At 43.5% G+C, this 20,909-nt stretch overlaps 1 protein-coding gene across 3 annotated transcripts; it reads left to right on the top strand.

The window, feature by feature from the left end:
- Nucleotides 1–310: 310 nt before the first annotated feature.
- Nucleotides 311–19,620, top strand: SEC11C (SEC11 homolog C, signal peptidase complex subunit). Of its 3 annotated transcripts, none has more exons than XM_032152136.2 (6): nucleotides 311–494; nucleotides 10,248–10,357; nucleotides 13,312–13,461; nucleotides 16,463–16,582; nucleotides 18,381–18,438; nucleotides 19,420–19,620. In XM_032152136.2, exons 1-6 carry the CDS (start codon nucleotides 408–410, stop codon nucleotides 19,471–19,473), a joined length of 579 nt encoding a protein of 192 aa, XP_032008027.1. In that variant the 5' UTR covers nucleotides 311–407; the 3' UTR covers nucleotides 19,474–19,620. The 3 variants fall into 3 exon arrangements, with proteins under 3 accessions (XP_032008027.1, XP_032008028.1, XP_032008029.1); XM_032152138.2 differs by having other exon boundaries at nucleotides 493–510; XM_032152137.2 differs by lacking the exons at nucleotides 18,381–18,438; nucleotides 19,420–19,620 and adding an exon at nucleotides 18,129–18,371.
- The last annotated feature ends 1,289 nt before the right edge of the window (nucleotides 19,621–20,909 follow it).

Genomic DNA, 20,909 nt, shown 5'->3' with positions numbered 1-20,909 from the left:
GGTGTCCTCTTGGCGCCTGACCAGAGTCGGGAAATTCAGCTCCTCTTGAGTAGTCCCGTACCCGAGTTGCCCCCGAGGTATGCGGGGTCACCCGCTACTCGATGTTCCCTCCGAAGGGTCGGACAAGGCTCCGAAGCCCCGTAGCTGCCCTCCCTAGGAGCCCCGGGTCTTCACTGGCCGAGGTGCCCACCCCGCAGCATTCTGGGAGTGGTAGTTTTCTTCCTTCAGGTTCACTCCTGGCTGGCCAGTGCCCAAGACTAGCGAGACTACGATTCCCAGACGCCCAAGCGAGTCGCCGGTCACGTGGCCGCAAGGACGCTGGGCCGGTGGGCGGGTGCCGGCAAGTGCTCTGCAGCCGTCTGTGACACCCAGAGCCGGCGGGCCGCTAGGTCCCCGGAGACCCTGCTATGGTACGGGCGGGCGCCGTGGGGGCGCATCTTCCCGCGTCTGGCTTGGATCTCTTCGGGGACCTGAAGAAGATGAACAAGCGCCAGGTGACGGAGGAGGGTGGTGAGCGCGCCCTGGCCGGGACCGGCTGTGCTAGCGGGGAGTCGGGGCTTCCCGGGCAGGGCTCCAGCAAGGGCAGCTCCCAATGACTGCGGCCGGGCGGCCACCCGAAGCTCCCGCGTTGGGCTCTCAGGCCCTGGGTTCTACGCCCACGTGTGGGCATGGGTGTGCACTTCCTTACCCTGACAAGAGCACAATTAGGGGAGGGTGCAGGAAAGGGGAGAATAGAAACCCCGTGCCATGGAATGTCAAATGTGGTTGAGAAAGCCACAGCCACGCTTGTGGGAGAGATGACTCGGTGAGCGACAGCTCTCTGCGCGTATTTGAAGGGCCACCCGGTAAAGTGGGAACCGATTTCTCTGTGGGGCTTCAGAGGCCTGACTGCCCGCAGGTGGAAGAGGCAGAAAGGTAGGCGAGAGGGAAGAACTTTCCTACAATGGGAGCTGTCCAGCGATGCCTCCAAAAGCAGTTTCTTCCCAGCCTGGGCAGTTGTTTTTCCCCGGACCGTGGGTCGGGACTAAATAATGCCCCTTGTGCCTAGAGAGCTCACAAGCGGTGCGCAATCATTGTGGACTCAACCAGTGTTCCCAGCGGGATTCCAGAAGGCTTCTCTAACTTCTGAGATGGCTGCACTCTGAATATAGGAGGCAGTGTAGGGTCTTTGGGCACCTGGGTGGTTGAATTCCCTCTCCTTTGTGAGAGGACCTCAGAGGAAAACGTTCCTCTTGCTCTCTCCTTAGCCACTTATTGGCCATCATCACTGTCTTTGGGTCCTTATCTCTTCACTATAAGGTTAAGAGTGAGTAGGGATTGGAAAGAAAGCCCTCTAGTCAGGAAAAATACGATTATGTAAGCTTCTAGGTAGAGAATTTGGGGGACCTGTAGGGCCTAAACATCACGGTGGATACTAATGCCACTATTGCTACTAATAAATTGTGCTAAGAAAAATGGGACCTTCCAACCAGGGGGGTTGGATTGTCTTTGAAAATGGTATTAATCTTCATTATTTTGATGGCATCCAGTTTCATTTGCTCCATCATGTTGAGATGTGGGGTGGTGCCCATGGGAGGTCACAACTTACTCCTTTAGGCATATGTGTTTTTTTCCCTCTCACTCTCCTCCCCCTTCCCCAAGTAGAATTTCAGACTAGTGCAGTAGTGTGGGAAAGTGTGATAATTTCTATTTCATCAACCGTGTTTAGGATGTGGTAGTGTCTAGGTGTGCAAAGCTGATAACTCCTGTTTCTGGAAGATGAGTTATAGTAGAAATTATTACCAGCTTAAAAAAGTAACTGCTAATGGCCTGAGCATTGATGCTGTTCACAAGAATATCCTCCAGGAAGTAGAGCTTTGTTTAAAAATCTAGACTTAATGGCTGGGTTTTTAAAGTGTCTCTAAAATTGGTACTGATTACTGATGGCTATAATTGCAGACTGTCAGAAAAGGCCCTCTGATGAGTGTATTGATCCCTAAACCAGTTTGCCCTTTGAAAGATCAGCTTGTTTTTGCTCTCAGCGATAAGGCCTGCCAGTAGCTGGCTGTATTGCCTGTTTTGCTAGTCTTCTAATTAAAATTCAGCAAGCTCAAATCTACTGCTTCTTGGTACTTTTTAAAAAAGCTTTGTCTTTTTGCTTTCTTTTTTCTCTTCTTCCCTCCAAAATAGCATCTTATGACACTTTGTCAGGCCTACATGCTCCACCAGTCTTGAAAGCAGGACCTTCTTTCTCTGCTGCCCCTGCTTACTATTAAAGCAGGACCCACATGCAAGACAAGGGCTCTTTGTTTCTGCAGTGAGGAAGAGAGGAAGAAATACAGCTACTGGCAGTGCTGCTGCTGTCAGCCAGAATATTTGGTCTGAAATGTTTGCTTAAAACTCTTAGACATTGGCTGTTTCATCTTTGGTTGACAATGACTGAGTATGGACTTAGTTCTACACTCTGTTGTGAACATTAAGTGCTGAGCATACAAAGTTGGTAGGAAAAGGTGAACAACAGCAAAAGCACCCGTGAAACATGGTGGTTGTTTTTTTTCTCAGACCGCAGTCAGCTTGTCAGTAGTTCAATCAAAATCACTTTTCTGGATTCCAGGATTTTAAGCCTAGAATCTCATTAGTAGGTTTCTTAACGTATTTGGGCATTTCCTTAGCAGGTAGATGGCTTGCTCAAAGGAAGTTTTTTTGAGGAATTGATTTTGCTTCCCCTTAATGAACTTTTCAAGCATGGGAAATTATACTGGAAAATATATTCTTGGTATGAGGTCTTTACTGGATAAGTGGCAAAATTTTATAATTTGCTTTTATCAGGGTGGAGCCATATGGCTTGAAAACTTGTCTAAAAATGGCAATCTTTGTTTAAAACCATGGTTTGGGGCTTTCCTAATCAGATCTGTAATTCATAATGAAACAGCGGTTATTTATCAAGTCCTTTAAGTCAGGCAGAGCAGGTGGGGAGGTTTTTGAATGTAAATTCCAGTGAACAACTTCTGCTTTAGAGTGACGTGACTTGTAAGGCTGATTTTACTTTAGAAGCAGTGTTTTGTTGTTGTTGTTGGAACCTCAATATTTATTGAATGAAGACATGAATGTTTTATCTCTTCTAACGGCTCACTTCTTTGCATTCTTAAATATTTGCTTTGTGATCTTTTTTTTCGTTATGCTCTTTGAGCTTATGGTGAAATGGTGTAAAGACTGATTGTTTCATGGCAACTTTCTGGTAAATATTCTTCATTTGATGAGGGATAAAAGACTACATTTGGGTACAGTGTACACTGCTCCGGTGACAGGTGCACTAAAATCTTAGAAATCACCACTAAATAACTTAATCCATGTAACCAGAAAAAGCAATGGTTTAACGTATGATAGCCCAACACTTTGACAACGTCTGCTTAGCACTCCAGTTTCCTTTTTCACTCTCCTGGGAATACAATGATAGTTTCATAATTTGCTATTGACACAGTAGCCAAGTCGCTTTTAAAAATGATGTGTAGGCGGAGTGTGGTGGCTCACGCTTGTAATCCTAGCACTTTGGGAGGCCGAGACGGGTGGATCATTTGAGGTCAGGAGTTCAAAACCATCCTGGCCAACATGGTGAAACCCCGTCTCTACTAAAAATATAAAAATTAGCCAGGTGTGGTGGCGCACACCTGTTATCCCAGCTACTCGGGAGGCTGAGGCAGGAGAATCGCTTGAGTCCGGGAGGCGGAGGTTGCAGTGAGCAGAGATTGCGCCATTGCACTCCAGCCTGGGCAACAGAGTGAGACTCCATCTCAAAAAGAAAAAAAAAAGTGTGTAACTTTAATGTTGAATTATATTTATTTTCCTATTTTGATTTATTGCACCAAAATACATTAACAATTATCTTAATTCACTTATGTCCTCACTTTCAGTTGTATCCTTCATTATTGCCTCAAATTACCTATTTTTACAGTTTTAACATTAGCAAGAGACAGTTTTGAGCTCTGCTTTTCCTACCTTACGTCAGTCAGAGTTTGTTTTCAGAATAGAGAATAGTTTAAAGAAGAAAAGTCAATGACTCATAATTTCACTATCCTAAAATAGCCTCCCTTAGCGTCTTGGGGCATCTCTTTGTGTTTGTTTGATCATTTGGTGAGATCCTACTGCAGCTTACATTTTTCACTCAACATACTGTGTTTGGTCATGCCATTAAAGTTCCTTTTTATTTTCCTCCCCCAACCCAACCTGCTTTCTCCTCCACTCCCATTAAGTTCTTTATGCATTGTTTTAAATAGTGGAGTAATCTGCCATTTTCTTTTTCTCTCTTTTTTTTTTTTGAGGCGGAGTCTTGCTCTGTCACCCAGGCTGGAGTGCAGTGGCGCGATCTCGGCTCATTGCAACCTCCGCCTCCCGGGTTCAAGCGATTCTTGTGCCTCAGCCTCCTGAGTAGCTGGGATTACAGGTGCATGCGCCACCATGCCCAGCTAATTTTTGCATCTTTAGTAGAGATGGGGTTTCACCATGTTGGCCAGGCTGGTCTTGAACTCCTGAGCTCAGGTTATCCGCCCACCTCGGCCTCTCAAAGTGCTGGGATTACAGGCGCAAGCCATACCGCACCTGGCCCCATTTTCTACTCAGTTATTTCCATACTGTTGCTCGTTTATTTCCTTTTCCACATTATTAGAATTAAGACTGTAATGAATGTCTTCAGGCCATAATTCTCAACCTGCCTTTGGTTTAGACTGAATTCCTAGAAGTAGGATTACGGGCCAAGAGTAACCTCTTAATACTAATGCCAAATAGCTTTCAGAATGGTTTATCAATTTGTATCCCCATCACAGTGTATTCTTGCCAGCACTAAATATTAGTATTAACAACAACAACAAAAAACCAGACACTTTAAATTTCTTAGGCAAAGGCTAGGTGTGGTGGCTTACGCCTGTAGTCCCAGCACTTTGGGAGGATTGCTTGAGGCTAGGATGTTCAAGACCAGCCTGAGCAACATAAAAAGACCCCATTTCTACCAACGAAAAAAATTTAGAACTACCCAGGCATGCCAGGACTTGCCTGTAGTCCAGCCACTTGGGAGGCTGAGGTGGGAGTGTCCACTGAGCCCAGGAGTTTGAGGCTGCAGTAAGCTATGATTGCACCACTGCACTCTAGCCTAGGCGACCGGGTGAAATCCTGTATCTTAAAAAAAAAAAAAGTTGCTAAAAACAAAAAAAAATGGAAGGGGTTGCAAGGAGGGTAGAGGCAGGATTATTGGTTTGAACATTTTTTATGTTTATTTACTACTTGTATTTTCTCTTTGGAAAATTATAGTTTTAAGCTTTTACCTTTTTCTGTTGGAATTTTAGTGTTTTTCTTATTGCTGATTTGTTTGCACTCACCATTAAAGATGTTTATTTTATCACTATTTATTCAACAAATTGAATACTTAACTTTTTGCCAAACCCATGTTGAATCTTGAGGATACAGCTATGAGCAAGACTGAAATGATCCCTACCTTTGTGGAATGTAAGGTCTAGTGCAAAAGGCACATTAGGTAATTATATGCTTAATTATGATGCTGATGAACAATAAAAAGAAATACAGGATGCAGTGAGAATATATAGTAGGAAGACCTAGGCTGGCCAGAGTGGAGGTTGGCAAACCCCATTGCACCACCTGTTTTTGTAAAGTTTTATTGGCACACAGCCATGCTCTTTCTTTTACATATTGTCTATGGCTGCTTTCCTGCTACATTGGCGGGCTGAGTAGTTTCAATGAGACTATGTGACCCGTAAACATAAAATATTTACTGTCTAGCCCTTTACACAAAAATTGCTGATTTCTGGTCTAGCCAGTCAGGGCAGGGCAGGGTTCTGTTGGACACTGACATTTAAAGGTGGTTGTAAAGGTGAGTGTTTGGTAAACTAAGGGGTCCAGGGAGGGAGCCTTCTGGGTAAAGGCCCTGGGATGAAAAGAAGCATGTGAGGTGGAAGCATGGACAGATACTACCAGTGCAGCTGGGGTGAGGCGAGCTTCACGAGCTGAAGCGGGGCTGCGGGGTTATATCAGATAGGGCCTTAGAGGTCATATTGTAGTTTAGTCTTCATCCTCAGAGTAGTGGGATGCAATCAAAGGGCTTTAGGCAGGGCATAGACAACCAGGTGACCAGATGTGCATTTGAAAACCAGTACAGTCAAGCACCATATAATGACGTTTCCATCAATGGTGGGCCACATACACGATGGTGGTCCCATAAAATTATACCATATTTTTACTGTGCCTTTTCTATGTTTAGTTACATAAATACTTACCAGTGTGTTACAGTCGCCTGTAGTATTCAATACAGTAGCATGCTGTACAGGTTTCTAGCCTAGGAGCAATATGCTACATCGTATAGCTTAGGGGTATAGTAAGCCACACCATCTGGGTTTGTGTAAGTACACTCTATGATGTTCCGACAACAATAAAATCACCTAACAACGCATTTTTCAGAATGTGTCTGTCATAAAGTGGCTCATGGCCTCCCTGAGTGTAGCACAGAGAATGGATCGGAAGAGGTGTGCATGGGCATTAGGAGACCTGTCATGAGGCTCTCACAGCAGCCTGATGGGCCCCGTTGGTGATATGATGAGAATGGCGGCAGTGGGAATAGAGAGACCTGGACAAACTCCAGACATGTTTGGAAAGCCAGAATGTATAGAATGAATGGGTAGGGGGTGGCTCCCAACAGCAGGGTGATAATAATGTCATTTACTGAGAGAAGGATCCCTAGCACTGAAAGCTTTTGGAGAAGTTAAGTTTAATTTTGACATGTTGAGGATGGGGTATCTTTAAAGACATGTAAGTGGAAACGTCAGGTAGGCAGTTGGAAGTCTCTGAATTGGGAGTAGTTAGCATGATGGGACCAATGCCAGCATTCAGGTAGAGGAGGAGGTTCAGGTAGAGGAGGAGCAACTGGCAGGAAGACAAGAAAGTGGTGAGAAGTGGATGGCATGCCGTCCTGGAAGGCAGGGGCCGAGGGTTTGAAGAAATGATCATGTGTGTTGAGAGCTGCTGGAAGGTCAGGTAAGGTGAGGGCCGACAGTTACCGTTCGGATTTAGTGAGCATGTGACTGACTATGTAGGTTGAGGACTGAATATAGATGGTGAAGAAGGGGAGCAACTTGGGGTAGACACTGTTTTGAGAAGAGCTGTGAAGGAGAAGGGAGAGTGTGAAAGCTGGAGGAGGATGTGAGGTGGAGGAAGGGCTTGCGATGGGAGAGTCTTTAGCCGATGGGAGAAGGAGGTATAGAGCCGTGATTCAACTTTCACTGCACCTCAGAATCACCCCACCCCTCCCAGTGATCCAGCTGGTCTGGGATGGACTTTCCGGGGCTTCCCCGATGATTCTGAGGTGCAGCCAAGGTTGAGAACCAATGGTATAGAGCAGTGGTTCTCAGCTGTGATTCCCACGCCAGCAGCTTTCGTGTCACCTGGGAATGTGTCTGAAGTGCAGTCCTCAGGCATCGCCAGCTGATCCTAGTGCATGCTGATGCTTGCGCTGCTGCTAAAGAACGGTGCACACACCGAGAAGTCAGAACCACATAGAACCACCTGGCAAGTCTCTATTTGGACTTCCTGGGTGTCTTTCAGTCCGACTTTTCCAGGCCTCGTGTATTTTAAACTGTATTTAAACTGTGTTTAAAACTGTATTTTAAGTTGTACTTAATGCTCAAAAAGAGTTCATACCACCACATTCCATCTCAGTTAATATTAAATTTGGATAGTTGAGGAAAATGATGTTGCCCAGAGCCACGTGATCCAGGTCCTCACTCCAAACTCAATTCAAAAGGATGTTCTGGAAAGCTGGTAGGGAGCTAAGGTGGGATCTAACCTGTCTAACGTCACTGCCTCCAAAACACTAAAACTATATTAATAGCAAGGAGAGTTTAGAAGGTATCAGTTACTCCAGGATACGCCCGGGAAAGGAAACAAGATCAGCCAAATACTAGAAGCTGGAAAACAGATGGAAGAATGGGAATTGGCACAGCCAGAGAAAGCCAGGATGTGAGCGGCACTGGGGGAGGCTGTGGCTCTTCAGGTTTGTGAGGCAGAGAGAGTCCTTAGAGACCCAGGAATTGGTGTCGCCAGAACTGAAGGCGAAGGGGAGGTTAGGGTTGAAATAAATTTGATTGGGTAGAAAAGCAGAGAAGCAGTGAGACCCCTCGCTCTCCTGTGTCTTCCACCCAGAGGCCTCACCCTCCTCAGCAGAGGTCTGGGAGTTCATTTCCTGGAGAGAGGAACAGAAATCTCTGGAGGAAGGGCTGCCAGGCCTGGTGGGGGTTGTGGCTCCCACCCTATAAGTGACTGTGCACACTGCATGCTGAGGGTAGAAGAACAGAAGTGAGGGGTGAAGGACCTGACAGAACATGGGTCCTCAGGTGTACACAGAAGTGAGCACAGATGCCAGGAGAATAGGCACCTGCAGCCCGGTGGAAGGGGGTCATTGAACCAGAGACCCACGTGGGGATAGAGCCATTTTGGTTCCAGGGTGTGTTGCTGAGAGTGGGTGGTCCCAGTGGAGGGAAGATCTTTGGAGATGTGGATGGAGGCCCAGGAATTGAGACAGCACAGTGTTGATGGACCACCCACGTGGCTCTGCAGATCATCCCAACAACTGCAGGGTTGTGAAGAGGAAGATTGAGGCAGGTACTAAAGTAAGGAGCCTCCCTGGAGGGTGGTGCTGGCAATGCCGTGAGGGGCTTTGATTTTGAGTGGTACTAGCCACAGCAGCATTAGTCCCTGTTGTGCCTGGAAGGAAGGTGGATGTTTGGGCTGACAGGTCGGCTCCAGCCTGACAGGGTGTTGGCACATGGGCAGGTGTTGTTTTCTCCTTTAGTCACCAGGAGTTGGCAGGTGCAGCAGGCAGCTGTCAGCAAGGAAGAGCCTGTGCTTCAGCCTGTGCCATGCTGCAGGGAGCAAGGCAAGCCCCGTGGGTCTAAACGCAGTGGTCTGAGGTGGAGCGGGTGGGCTTCCACCTCCTTCTCTGAGCTGATGTAACTAGTGCTTATGCATCAACTCATGTGACCCTCCCATCTGTGCTCTTTTTTTTTTTTTTTGAGACGGAGTCTCACTCTGTTGCCCAGGCTGGAGTGCAGTGGCGCGATCGCAGCTCACTGCAAGCAAGCTCTGCCTCCCAGGTTCACGCCATTCTCCTGCCTCAGCCTCCCGAGTAGTTGGGACTACAGGTGGCCGCCACCATGCCTGGCTAATTTTTTTGTGTGTTTTTTAGTAGAGATGGAGTTTCACCGGTGGCCAGAATGGTCTTGATCTCCTAACCTTGTGATCTGCCTGCCTTGGCCTCCCAAAATGCTGGGATTACAGGCGTGAGCCACTGTGCCCAGCCCCACTTGTGCTCTTTTTTTTATTTTATTTTTTTTGAGATGGAGTCTCACTCTGTGGCCCAGGCTGGAGTGCAGTGGCGCAATCTCGGCTCACTGCAAGCTCTGCCTCCCGGGTTCACGCCATTCTCCTGCCTCAATCTCCCAAGTAGCTGGGACTACAGGTGCCTGCCACCACACCCTGCTAATTTTTTTGTATTTTTTTTAGTAGAGATGAGGTTTCACCATGTTAGCCAGGATGGTCTCCATCTGACCTCATGATCCACCCGCCTCGGCCTCCCAAAGTGCTGGGATTACAGACGTGAGCCACCGCGCCCGGCCCCCACTTGTGCTCTTAACCAAATATTTGTTATTTACCTTTTAAAACATTTATGAAAAATTTAAACATCCAGGTGTTTAGAGTTTCTGTTCACTGGTTTTAAAATGTCATTTTTAGAGCAGGATGGCCTCATTGCCAAGCACTATAGGACTCCGAAGCTTCCATTTGAGGCTAAAGGTAGTTCTAGGTGAATCCACAGTGTGTGGATCCGGGTTAGACCTGTGCTCACCATGCTGCGCTGTGTCTGGGACTGGTCTGCTTCGGGAGGCTCTGGTGGCAGGCCTTGAGTAGTGGAACTCTCTAGGGTATAAGGTGCTGGGAAATCCCAAAGAGGTGATTAGGGCCTCCTTGAGGCTTTAACAAGACAAGCCTCACAGATTGCTCTTTTTTTTCTCCCTTCTCTCTCACTTAAGGAGAGATGATATTTGCAAGGCTCTTTCCAGGGACAGTTGAAATACTGCAGAATTTTGTACGTTGTGTTAGTTTCCTGTCCTAAAATTGTGTCTTTGAAAAAGTTTGATAAGTGTATCTCCAACTTCACAGGTTGGTGGATCTTCTGCTATTGGTTTTCATCGTGGTTTCCTCTTTTTTCATTCCAGCTCTATTACCAGGTTTTAAACTTCGCCATGATCGTGTCTTCTGCACTCATGATATGGAAAGGCTTGATCGTGCTCACGGGCAGTGAGAGCCCCATCGTGGTGGTGCTGAGGTAGGTCCCCAAGGCTGGCCTCCAGCTTCCAGCCTCCATCACAAGGCTGCCTTGGGCCTGAGGAGCAGGGCAGCCTTAAGTAAAAACCTGCATGACGGCTAAAATGCAAGATTTTAATTGGATAAATTATTAGTCTTTATTAATATCTATTTTGAAAATGTTTCATTTTTTTTTCTGGCTTTTGAAAAATCTTATCTTTCTTAGTAGACATTTTAGAGCTTTAACCATGTTGATGCTCGTGTACCTAATCCATTTCAAATGTCAATTTAATAATATGTGGTATTCATGCATTATTTCTATACAAATTGATTTTTAAACATAACTAAAAATGTTACTTCATTTTCTTCGTACCACAGGCAGAGGGAGTCTGTATCCCCAGCACGTAGCGTTGTGTCTAGTATTTTTTTCAAGCTTCTTCAGTAATACTGGTGTATTGATGGCTACTATCTTCTTGAGACTATGATGCTTATAAAAGTACAGCATGTTTATTTTGGAGAAGTTAACACTAGAGTTAACTTCACACAGCCATAAAGCCATCCAAGGGGAAAAACTTAACATCAATTTGAAATCAAATGGCCGTGTTTGGGAACTGATAGGTGCTTCAAGACGCTGTCTGTCTGGCGTGTCTTAGGCCATCAAATCTGTTGTTTTCAAGGTGGCATGGTGGGCTATGGCAGCAACTTGGGCAGAGTCACAGCCTATCAGTGCAGGAGCTGAGGCCAGAACACAGGGCTCTTAGCTCCCAAACCAGTGCCCTTTCCCTCCACCAGGCCTTGCCACCACCTCGTGGGGCCATAGCCGTGATCCACGCCTCACCAGGCCGCCCTCATGTGGTTGGCCAAGGGGCACACTTCTAGAGATCGAGTTTTCATGAATTTCGTGAATTTAGAAGCCTGAGGACAGCCTAGCTCACAGCAGAGCTGTGGGACCTCCGACCCACTCGTGTTCACACAAAGCACTCGTGTGCTTTGGGGAGGCCCCTGGGGTTGGGGTGGGTAGATTAGGAGTGGGGAGAAGGGGAGCACACTCATGGATTCAGGAAGCCTTAGCCTTGCTTCACCTGCAACAGCTCCACCTTTATGTGTTTTATGTGGTTATACTTCCTGGTAAGATTTCATTTGAAGGAAGGATTTTAAGGCTCTTTTTTTTTTTTTTTTTTTTTTTTTAAAGAAGAGGGAATTTAAAACCTCAAATTTAGATGGACCCTCTCCCTTAACAGATAAGGAACCTGAGGCCCAGTGAGGCCAAGCCTCAAGCATCTCCCGGTAACTTTTGGCAGAGCCAACATTAGATCTGAGATTTCCTGGCCCTCCTCAAATCTCACAGACACATTTGCATACAGAAGGTAGTGTGATATTGCTGCACTTAGGGACTTTTTTTTTTTTTTTTTAAAGCATCCTTCGTAATGTTAAAGCAATTTGGTTTGTCAGCATAAACCAATGACATCCCTAAGGGATGTGTGGTTTTTGGGAGAATCTGGCCCATGAGGAAAGCAAGTAGACAATGGTATTAGTGAAACATTGAAAAGAACTCCTCTCCTGATAGGACATGATAGTGGTCCTTGATGTCCAACTTCAGGACACCTGTGGCCCCTGCAGTCTGTGCAGGGATCTTTTCCTAGCTGCAGTTCCCTTAACCATTACTTTTCTATCAACGTCTTCCCGCTGTATCTTCAGGAATTTTGTTGAAGGAGTAAAGATGAAGCCACAGGTGAAGAAATTATCTCAAGCATTTTAGCTTTTTTTTTTTTTTTAACCCTGAAACAATTATGTTTTATTTTCAGTAGAAGACAAAATAGAATTTCATATTGGGGGGCAGAAAAAACTCAATCGTTTTGACTGTGATGTTTTCTCTTAAGTCGGTTGTATTTCCAGCCCTTTTCCTCCGTCATTCAGATTGGCTGATTTTGAATGCTTCATCCATGACCATACTTAGTGGCACTGGTTTCACTTAAATGTAAACCTATCAGAAGGTACTTGGTGACAGGCTGCATTTCTCCTTGCCACCTTCTGCACCTGCTGAGATGTTCAAGGTGGGCCAGGCTGGAGGGGAAGGAGGGCCAGCTTCCCGAAGTCCTGTTGGGAGCCATGGTTTTCTTTGTTTCTGCTAGAGCACCGTGGAGCTTCAGCGGTTCATTCTCCTCACGTTCTTCCTGCTCAGCAGCCGTTACTCATCCTTGGTTGCACAACCCCCGTCAAGCTGTGTTTCTAGGTCTTATTTTCTCACGTATTAAAACAAAGCATGAGCAAATATATATAATGAATTTTTAAAATTTCAGCTTCCAGCATATTGCAATTTACTTTGAATCCACCAAAGATTTTGGCACAGGTTTAAATCGGTATCATGTGGAATTATTTATTGACTTCCGCAATAACCCAGTCAATGTTTGTTAGCATTGGGCTTTTGTAGAATATGGTGGAAAAGATGCTGGTGCAGGAGGCGAAAGACTTGGGTTCCAGTTTTGTCCCAGCCCTGAGTTTGGCATCAGGGCGGGTCCTGCTCCCCAAGTGCACTCATGTGTTCCTCATTTCTTAAGTAAGTATTGCAGTATCCTAAGTGCTGGGGATCTGCTCTAAAATGAAAGGATTTCCCTAGGGTGATTAGCTGTAAGCCTGCAGTTCTAGAGGAAAACACTACTATATTTGTAGGCGCAGGACTTTTTTTAAAGCTAAAAATTGGTAGCTTTTACTTCAGAGTTGACAATAATCCTGGTTTCTTTTCTACCTGATACAAACTGCAGAGGGTCCTGTCAGTGCTCATGACACGTTAAGCTCAGTAGAATTCATTTCCTTTCGCACACGTTACCACCTTGAGCAGTGAAGAAGGAAGCCACATTGGCTCGTTTTATAGCTCCTGAGACCTACTTGACTATTGAGTTTCACCTCTGACATGTTTATTCTGATCGCCTTTTGGACACAGGGTAATGCCGATACTGACTTTGTGCTTCTTTCCAGTGGCAGTATGGAGCCGGCCTTTCACAGAGGAGACCTCCTGTTCCTCACAAATTTCCGGGAAGACCCAATCAGAGCTGGTGAAATAGTTGTTTTTAAAGTTGAAGGACGAGACATTCCAATAGTTCACAGAGTAATCAAAGTTCATGAAAAGTAAAGAGGCTTTATTTCTTTTTGGTTTTGTTTTGTAAATTTTTGGTAGATTCGTGGCTAATTAGAAACTAGTAAAAGCACTGGATTATGTTCTGAGTTCTGCCATTGACTCACTGGGTGACTTTGGACCAAATGCTTAACTCTTTCTGTAGGATGGGAGTTGTAGTAGTTAAACCCGTAGTAACTCACAGAGTGATTATGAGAATTAAACGAACTAATGTTTACTCAAGCAATTCAGAAACTTAAATTGCTGCACAAATATAAGGTGTGATGTATTATGACATGTTAGTTATTTGAAGGAGCTGAAAGAAAATCAAGTCACATTGCAACAGAGGATGGTTTTGATATGAAAATTATTTTCTGAAATGCCAAAAAACCTAGCTGTTTTTCTATGTTACTTTGGCCAAAGTGGCATTTTCAGCAGTAATATTAGTCCTGGATGGATAAAAATTCCTTTTCCAACTCATCTCATGATTTGGTCATTGCATATTCTGCATTAATTTTCCACCACCCCATCCCCCACTCCCCAAACAGCCTTGCTGTTAATACCAGCCATGACTTACTTATTAAGACCCTTTTCTGGAACCGGAAACATTTACTTCTTGCTCAAAAATATAAAGTTCCCATGAGAGAGTACTTCACATGATTGGTAAAAAAATGTTACATTTCATATACTTGGTTATTCATTTACCTTTATGCAGCTTAGTATGGATTTTTATCTGTATGAGTCATAGAATTAAATTTAGGTATGCGTAGGTATGTTTTTAAATAATGGAGCATTTCTCACTGTGTATGTGTGTGTGTGTGTGTTTGAGTTTGAGAGAGAGGTAACTACTTGTACATATCTGGTATTAGATTCCCATTCCATTCACTGCTTCTTTTTTTGAGACGGAGTCTCACTCTGTCACTTAGGCTGGAGTGCTATGGTGCGATCTCTGCTCACTGCAACTTCCACCTCCCGGGTTCAAGCGACTCTTCTGCCCCAGCCTCCCGAGTAGCTGGGACTACAAGCATGCACCATCATGCCTGGCTAATTTTTTTTTTTTTTTTTTTTTTGAGGCTCTGTCTCCTAGGCTGGAATGCAATGGCGTGATCTCAGCTCACTGCAACCTCAGTCTCCTGGGTTCAAGCAGTTCTCCTCCCTCAGCCTCTCAAATAGCTGGAATTACAGGCATGTGCCACCACACCCGGCTAATTTTTGTATTTTTAGTAGAGATGGGGTTTCACCATGTTGGCCAGGCTGATCTCGAACTCCTGACCTCAGGTGATCCACCCGCCTTGGCCTCCCAAAGTGCTAGGATTACAGTTGTGAGCAATCGTGCCCGGCCCATTTACTGCTTCTTCACAGGTGTACCCCACAGATATTGATACTTATTCACTTCACATTACTCTAAACATGAGAACAATCCAGTTTCAACCTGTGCTGATACACTGGTCCTGTACTAACAGTTACTTGATGCCTACCTGTTAGATTCCTGAGGAAGAAGCATCCTCAGTCATGATGTGACAGTACTCGCACTGACTTACAATTAATTTCTAAAGATGATCATTTGTTCCAAGTTGAGGAAATGATGATTATGTGCTCTAATTTGCATGAATTATGAGAGACTGTCAGGATTTTTATCCTGATTTCCTTTATAACCATGGCTGCAAATCAGCTTGCTCTTTTTGATATGGTTTCAAATCTTTGGGGGCTTTTGGCATTTTATCTCATTATACTAGTGCATTCTTTTTTCATCTGTCTTATTGAAAGAAGACCCTCTTTACAGCTCCATAATACTACAATATTATGTTTCTAGAGTCACGGCTATCTGAGCACCAGTTTAGAATGCTTAAAATGAGTCCCACATGTCTCTTTAACACACTGGTGTTGTGCCATTTGTGAGTCTTGTTTCCTTGCAAAACTTTATACTACCGTGGTCAGTGGTGAAGGAAATAATGCAGTAACAAATTCTGCATTTGGCAAGGAAAAGGAAATCTGAGGACAGCCTAGAGCACACTTGCATTTAAATTACCTTGTGCTCAAATCTGTGTGATCTAGGATCAAGTTTATATCTAGAGTGAAGAGGAATATCATCCATGTTAACAAATTGTTCTATGAGGCTGGGCGCGGTGGCTTATGCCTGTAATCCCAGCACTTTGGGAGGCCGAGGGGGGTGGATCACTTGAGGTCAGGAGTTCTAGACCAGCCTGGCCAACATGGCGAAACCCCATCTCTACTAAAAATACAAAAATTACCTCAGTGTGGTGGCTCACACCTGTAATCCCAGCTACTCAGAGACTGAGGCAGGAGAATCGCTTGAATCTGGGAGGCAGAGGTTGCAGTGAGCTGAGATCACACCATGGCACTCCAGTTTGGGTGACAGAGCAAGACTCCATCTCAAACAAACAAACAAATAAACAAAAAACCAAATTGTTCCATGAGGTCTAAGAATGAAAACAGTTCAAGTCCAACACAGGTTGTTAAACCAGCTTCATGTCCTGACTTCTGACCTATTCTGACTTGAGGTGAATGAAGTGAGCCTGGCAAAGCTCCTTGTCAGCAGTGTTTTTGTGTGTTATGAATCTGGACTTGAAAGAATTGCACAGTGGTGATTCACATGATTTTGCCCACTGATGAATGACACTAATACACTTGTTTACAGGTTAAAAAATGTCAGGTCCTAGTTTATTCGTCATTCCCAGAAGCCATGTGGTAAGAAGGAATTCTTCATTGTGTGCTGTGCTGGAAGCAAATTGTTGCCCTTGTGCTTGGTCATGCTTTTTGTTGTCAAGGTTACTTGAGTGTTTTGGAATTTAGGTCTACAAAACTGTCATTAGATTTGTGCTTCAGTTGAATGGTTGTCTTAAGCAGTCATCTCAGACTAAAGGAAGGTCAGGTTATCTTTGACTGTTTTTCTGAATGCTCCTGTCTGACAGTAAAGTCTTGGGTGGACTAATATTTTTGTTAATGATGCTGTGCTGAAAATAATTTTTGAGAGGACATTATTTTGCTTTCCAGAGATAATGGAGACATCAAATTTCTGACTAAAGGAGATAATAATGAAGTTGACGATAGAGGCTTGTACAAAGAAGGCCAGAACTGGCTGGAAAAGAAGGACGTGGTGGGAAGAGCAAGAGGGTGAGGATTCACCTTTAAATTATATAGAAGTTTATGAAAAACACTTAGAAATGAAGAAATTAAATCAATAGGCTAATGAGTCATTAATTACAAATATGACATATCAGGAGAGTTCTAAGCAGTTCTAGTTTATCCTGTGAAGACTAAATACAACTTAGAAATTCCTAAAGACCTAAAATCTAAAACCGAACCCAATTACATTATCTATATGATGGGTTCAAATCTGTTTAAAAATAAATCCAGCCAGGCACAGCGGCTCACACCTGTAATCCCAGCACCTTTGGGAGGCCAAGGCAGGAGGATCACTTGAGCCCAGGAGTTCAAGACCAGCCTGAGTAATATAGGGATGCCCCATCTCTATTAATAAAAATTAAAAACAATTTGTTCTAAAAAAAGAAGAAAAATAAATCCTCACTGAGAGATTAGTTATTTGCAGATTTTAAATAACCATTACAAGAAAGCCTCCCAGAGATAACCACTGTTTAACATTTCAGGGAATGCTGTAGATACTCTCTGGGCTGGTACAGATGTGTGTTATGCATATATATAATTTTACTTAGAATTTGATTGTTTTTGACCCAACAGGAAGTTGGAAATAGCTTTTCGTGTCAAATCTACATCTGTATCTTTTTAAGTGGCTACAAGCTGTTTTATTGTGAATAATTATTTATTTAACCAATCCCCTTTTGGTGGACACTTAGATTATTTCCTATTTTTCACAACTAAGAACATTTCTGTGATACATCTTTTAGTATTCATCTTTGTATAGTTGTCCAGCAATGAGTTCTGCTTCTGATTGACATAACAGAGAATGCATCCTCATTAAAAACCACAAAAGGGAATTCTTCCCCTCTCTTGGCAACCCTTTTTATGTTTAACAGCCATTAGAAATGTTTTTTTATCTTACCTAAATCTCTAGCTTTTTAAGGCTGGAGAGACTGGCTCCCATTTTGTCAGATTTAGCGTTATTAGTCAGATTGTGGCTTACGGCTTCTTCCTACTCCTTTAACCATTTTTCTTTGTTGCATTTTCACTTGAATATCTCCGGGGGATCAGGAGGGCTTCAGTTAGTTCATCCTGTCTTTCTAGACACTCTGGCGAAAGGCTTTGGATAAGAGAGAGGATGGAACTACTGATTTATAAAAGACTGGAGGGTACCTATGGGTGTGTTACCTTGTTTCCCATGAGCAGAAATGATTGAGACCTGGGTCAATCTGATTACATATTGCTGTTAATTTTGTGAGCATAATCGTTGGCTGGTTTATGTACTGAACCTCCTCTCTCTGGGATCATAATCATATTTGAGTATAAGTTATGGTATTCACATTTGTATTTGCTACCCAATACATTTATTTGTTATATCTGACAAGCACTGGGAAATGAAAATAATTATTTGCATTACAAACTCATTATTCATGTACTTTGAAAGCTTTATCTAACAGTAGTTTTTATATGGGCTATCTGAATCTTCTCTTCTAAATAAAAACTAGATTTGTGAAAGTTGCCTATTCTTTTTGTACAAGCGACTTAACTATTTTAATTGTAGCAAGTGAAGACAACCAGCATCACTATCTCAACCCAAGTGCCTACTTAGAAAACTTGTCCTGGCTGCCAGTGCTGACGCTCCTTACTAATAAAGCTGTTTGAGACAGGGCTGAATACATCCTTACAGCCCCGGTCAGTGGCATTCCCTCGTACAATTCATTTCTTAAGACTGATTTATAGTGTTTTCAGATGTTGCCATCATCATGTTATATAAGCAACTTTTATATCTCTTGCTTTTTATCCCACAATTTAGGTTTTTACCATATGTTGGTATGGTCACCATAATAATGAATGACTATCCAAAATTCAAGGTAGGCATTTATGTGTGTCTGTATTTATTTACTTCATTAAATATTGGAGCTTTTACTTGTGCAACTGTAAACAGGCAGTCTTCTTAAAACATGTTGCCATTAATAGGCCTGCAGAGTATCTGTAGTTAACTACATATTAATGTAGTCATTTAAAGTAGCAACACTTAAATTAGTTATTTAAAATAGCTACTTTCCCCTTGTATGTTCAGTGTTCTAAAATGGCATTTATCTAATTGTTGCTTTTTATTATGGAAATTTTCATACACACACAAAAGTAGTACCATAAACCAGTAATGCTTACCTCTCAACGTCAACAAAAATGGTATCTCTCTCTCTCTCTCTCTCTCTAAATAGATATATATATACACACACATATACGTATGTATATATATATATATATATATATATATATATATATATATTTGGACGTAATCTGGCTCTGTTGCCCAGGCTGGAGAGCAGTGGCACGATTTCGACTCACCACAACCTCCGCCTCCCGGGTTCAAGTGATTCTTCTGCCTCAGCCTCCCTAGTGGCTGGGATTACAGGTGCCCGCCACCACGCCCAGCTCATTTTTGTATTTTTAGTAGAGATGGGGTTTTGCCATGTTGGACAGACTGGTCTCGAACTCCTGACCTCAGGTGATCTGCCCACCTTGGCCTCCCAAAGTGCTGGGATTACAGGCGTGTATCTGTATTTTTTTAAAAAATCACTTGACAAACAGTGGGAAACCTGCGTAGGAGTAAGCACTGCATTTGCTGTGTTTGTTCATTGTCTGATCTTTAGTCCATCAGTATATTTTTGGGTTTTTGACCATAATGTAGCATTGAACAGCTCATTTAGAGAACAAGGCATGGGGGGAAGAGGTAATCTTTTGATTCTGTCCTCAGCTCAGTATTTAATGGACTTCATCTGAATACATTTACAGACCAAATTTCTTTGTAGACCTCACAGTGATTTTCCATTGTGTTTTCTTTCCAGTATGCTCTTTTGGCTGTAATGGGTGCATATGTGTTACTAAAACGTGAATCCTAAAATGAGAAGCAGTTCCTGGGACCAGATTGAAATGAATTCTGTTGAAAAAGAGAAAAACTAATATATTTGAGATGTTCCATTTTCTGTATAAAAGGGAACAGTGTGGAGATGTTTTTGTCTTGTCCAAATAAAAGATTCACCAGTAAAGATGGTTTTCTTTTGTGGACTCTGATTCGAATCTGCTGAATCTCTCTGCCAACTGTGGGAGACTCTACACTGAGTGTGAGAGTCTGCACCACTTCAAGAACCAGGCAGGCTATTTAGGGCCTGGCCTGCTAGTGGGGCAAGGCATGGTCCACATGTATAGTTGCAATGTCTGAGTTTCAAAAGTAAAATTCTTAATATAATGACATTTCTGGGGGGAAACAAAGAGGCCCTTAAAAGGACATAGTTTCTTATTAAAGTGTAATCTGAGAAACTAAGAAAGTCAAAACGTTTTAGAAGGAAGGGAGGTAATCTGCTTTGTTTTGTGGTATGATATATCTTGAGATAGTTTGTTAAATTATTTGAAAAGTGTTTAATAAATTATTAAAAATGGTGCATACTCCTTTGAAAAATTACAAAAACTCCAGAAGGGTAAAAGTTGAAAATTGCAAAAACTACAAAAGGTCTCTTTCGTCAGTCTTCCCTTTCTACTTCCCAGGGATACCCACCATTAAATTAGATATTTGCACTATATATAGTCCTGCCGAGAAAGTAGACCCTCTTTCAAGTATTTATCAAGCACTTTTACCCAGCCACTGTCTGATGTGCTAGAGGTACAAAGTCCCAGCCCTGACGGAGCTCACACTGGAGTAGGAGGAACAGATAACACACGAGCCTAAGATTTCGGGTACTGGTCATTGCTATGAAGAGAGATAAAGCATGTTAAGCAGATAGAGGGTGACAGAGGACACTGCTTTTCAGATGGAAGTCAGAGGAGACCTCTCTAAGGAGGTGACATTAAGCAGAGTTCAAAGAAATAAGAGGGAGTGGAGCCCGTAAATCCCGGGAAGCACATTATAGCCAAGTGCAGAGGCCCTGAAAAGGGAGCGCTGTTGGCGGGCTAGAGGGTTCTCACACTTTAAGGAGTACACAGCCACCTGTCTTGTTCACTGCTGATGTGGACTCAGGAGGTTTGGGGTGAGCCTGACTACAGACTTGTAACACGCTCCCAGAGGATGCTCATGCTGCTGGTGCCCACTTTGCATAGTGACATGTTAGAGGAATCAAAAGGAGGCCAGTGATGTTTTAAAACGCACTCTTCAGTTTTACAAAAATGTTCTCTTTTTCATCAAATACAATGATGTTGACATCCTTTCAATCAGGACTTACCAATCTACCTCATTCTTTTACGTTTGTTCAATTCTGATCTAAGAATTTAGTGGCCCTAAAAGTCACTTAACCACCTATGTGGCCTCCGGTGAGTTACTTAACTTCCCTCAGCCTCGGAGGAT

The sequence above is a fragment of the Hylobates moloch genome, unplaced genomic scaffold (genome assembly GCF_009828535.3).
Source record: "Hylobates moloch isolate HMO894 unplaced genomic scaffold, HMol_V3 SCAFFOLD_5, whole genome shotgun sequence".
Classification (NCBI taxonomy): Eukaryota; Metazoa; Chordata; class Mammalia; order Primates; family Hylobatidae; genus Hylobates; species Hylobates moloch.
Note: the sequence above shows the minus strand (reverse complement) of the source record. Positions and strands in the feature narration are given on the sequence as shown.

Coding starts and splice junctions, on each gene's coding strand:
- SEC11C (XM_032152136.2), top strand. CDS start 408: ATGGTACGGGCGGGCGCCGTGGGGGCGCATCTTCCCGCGTCTGGCTTG. Junction 495..10,247: donor AGAAGATGAACAAGCGCCAG/GTGACGGAGGAG, acceptor TTTTCATTCCAG/CTCTATTACCAGGTTTTAAA. Junction 18,439..19,419: donor ATGACTATCCAAAATTCAAG/GTAGGCATTTAT, acceptor TTTTCTTTCCAG/TATGCTCTTTTGGCTGTAAT.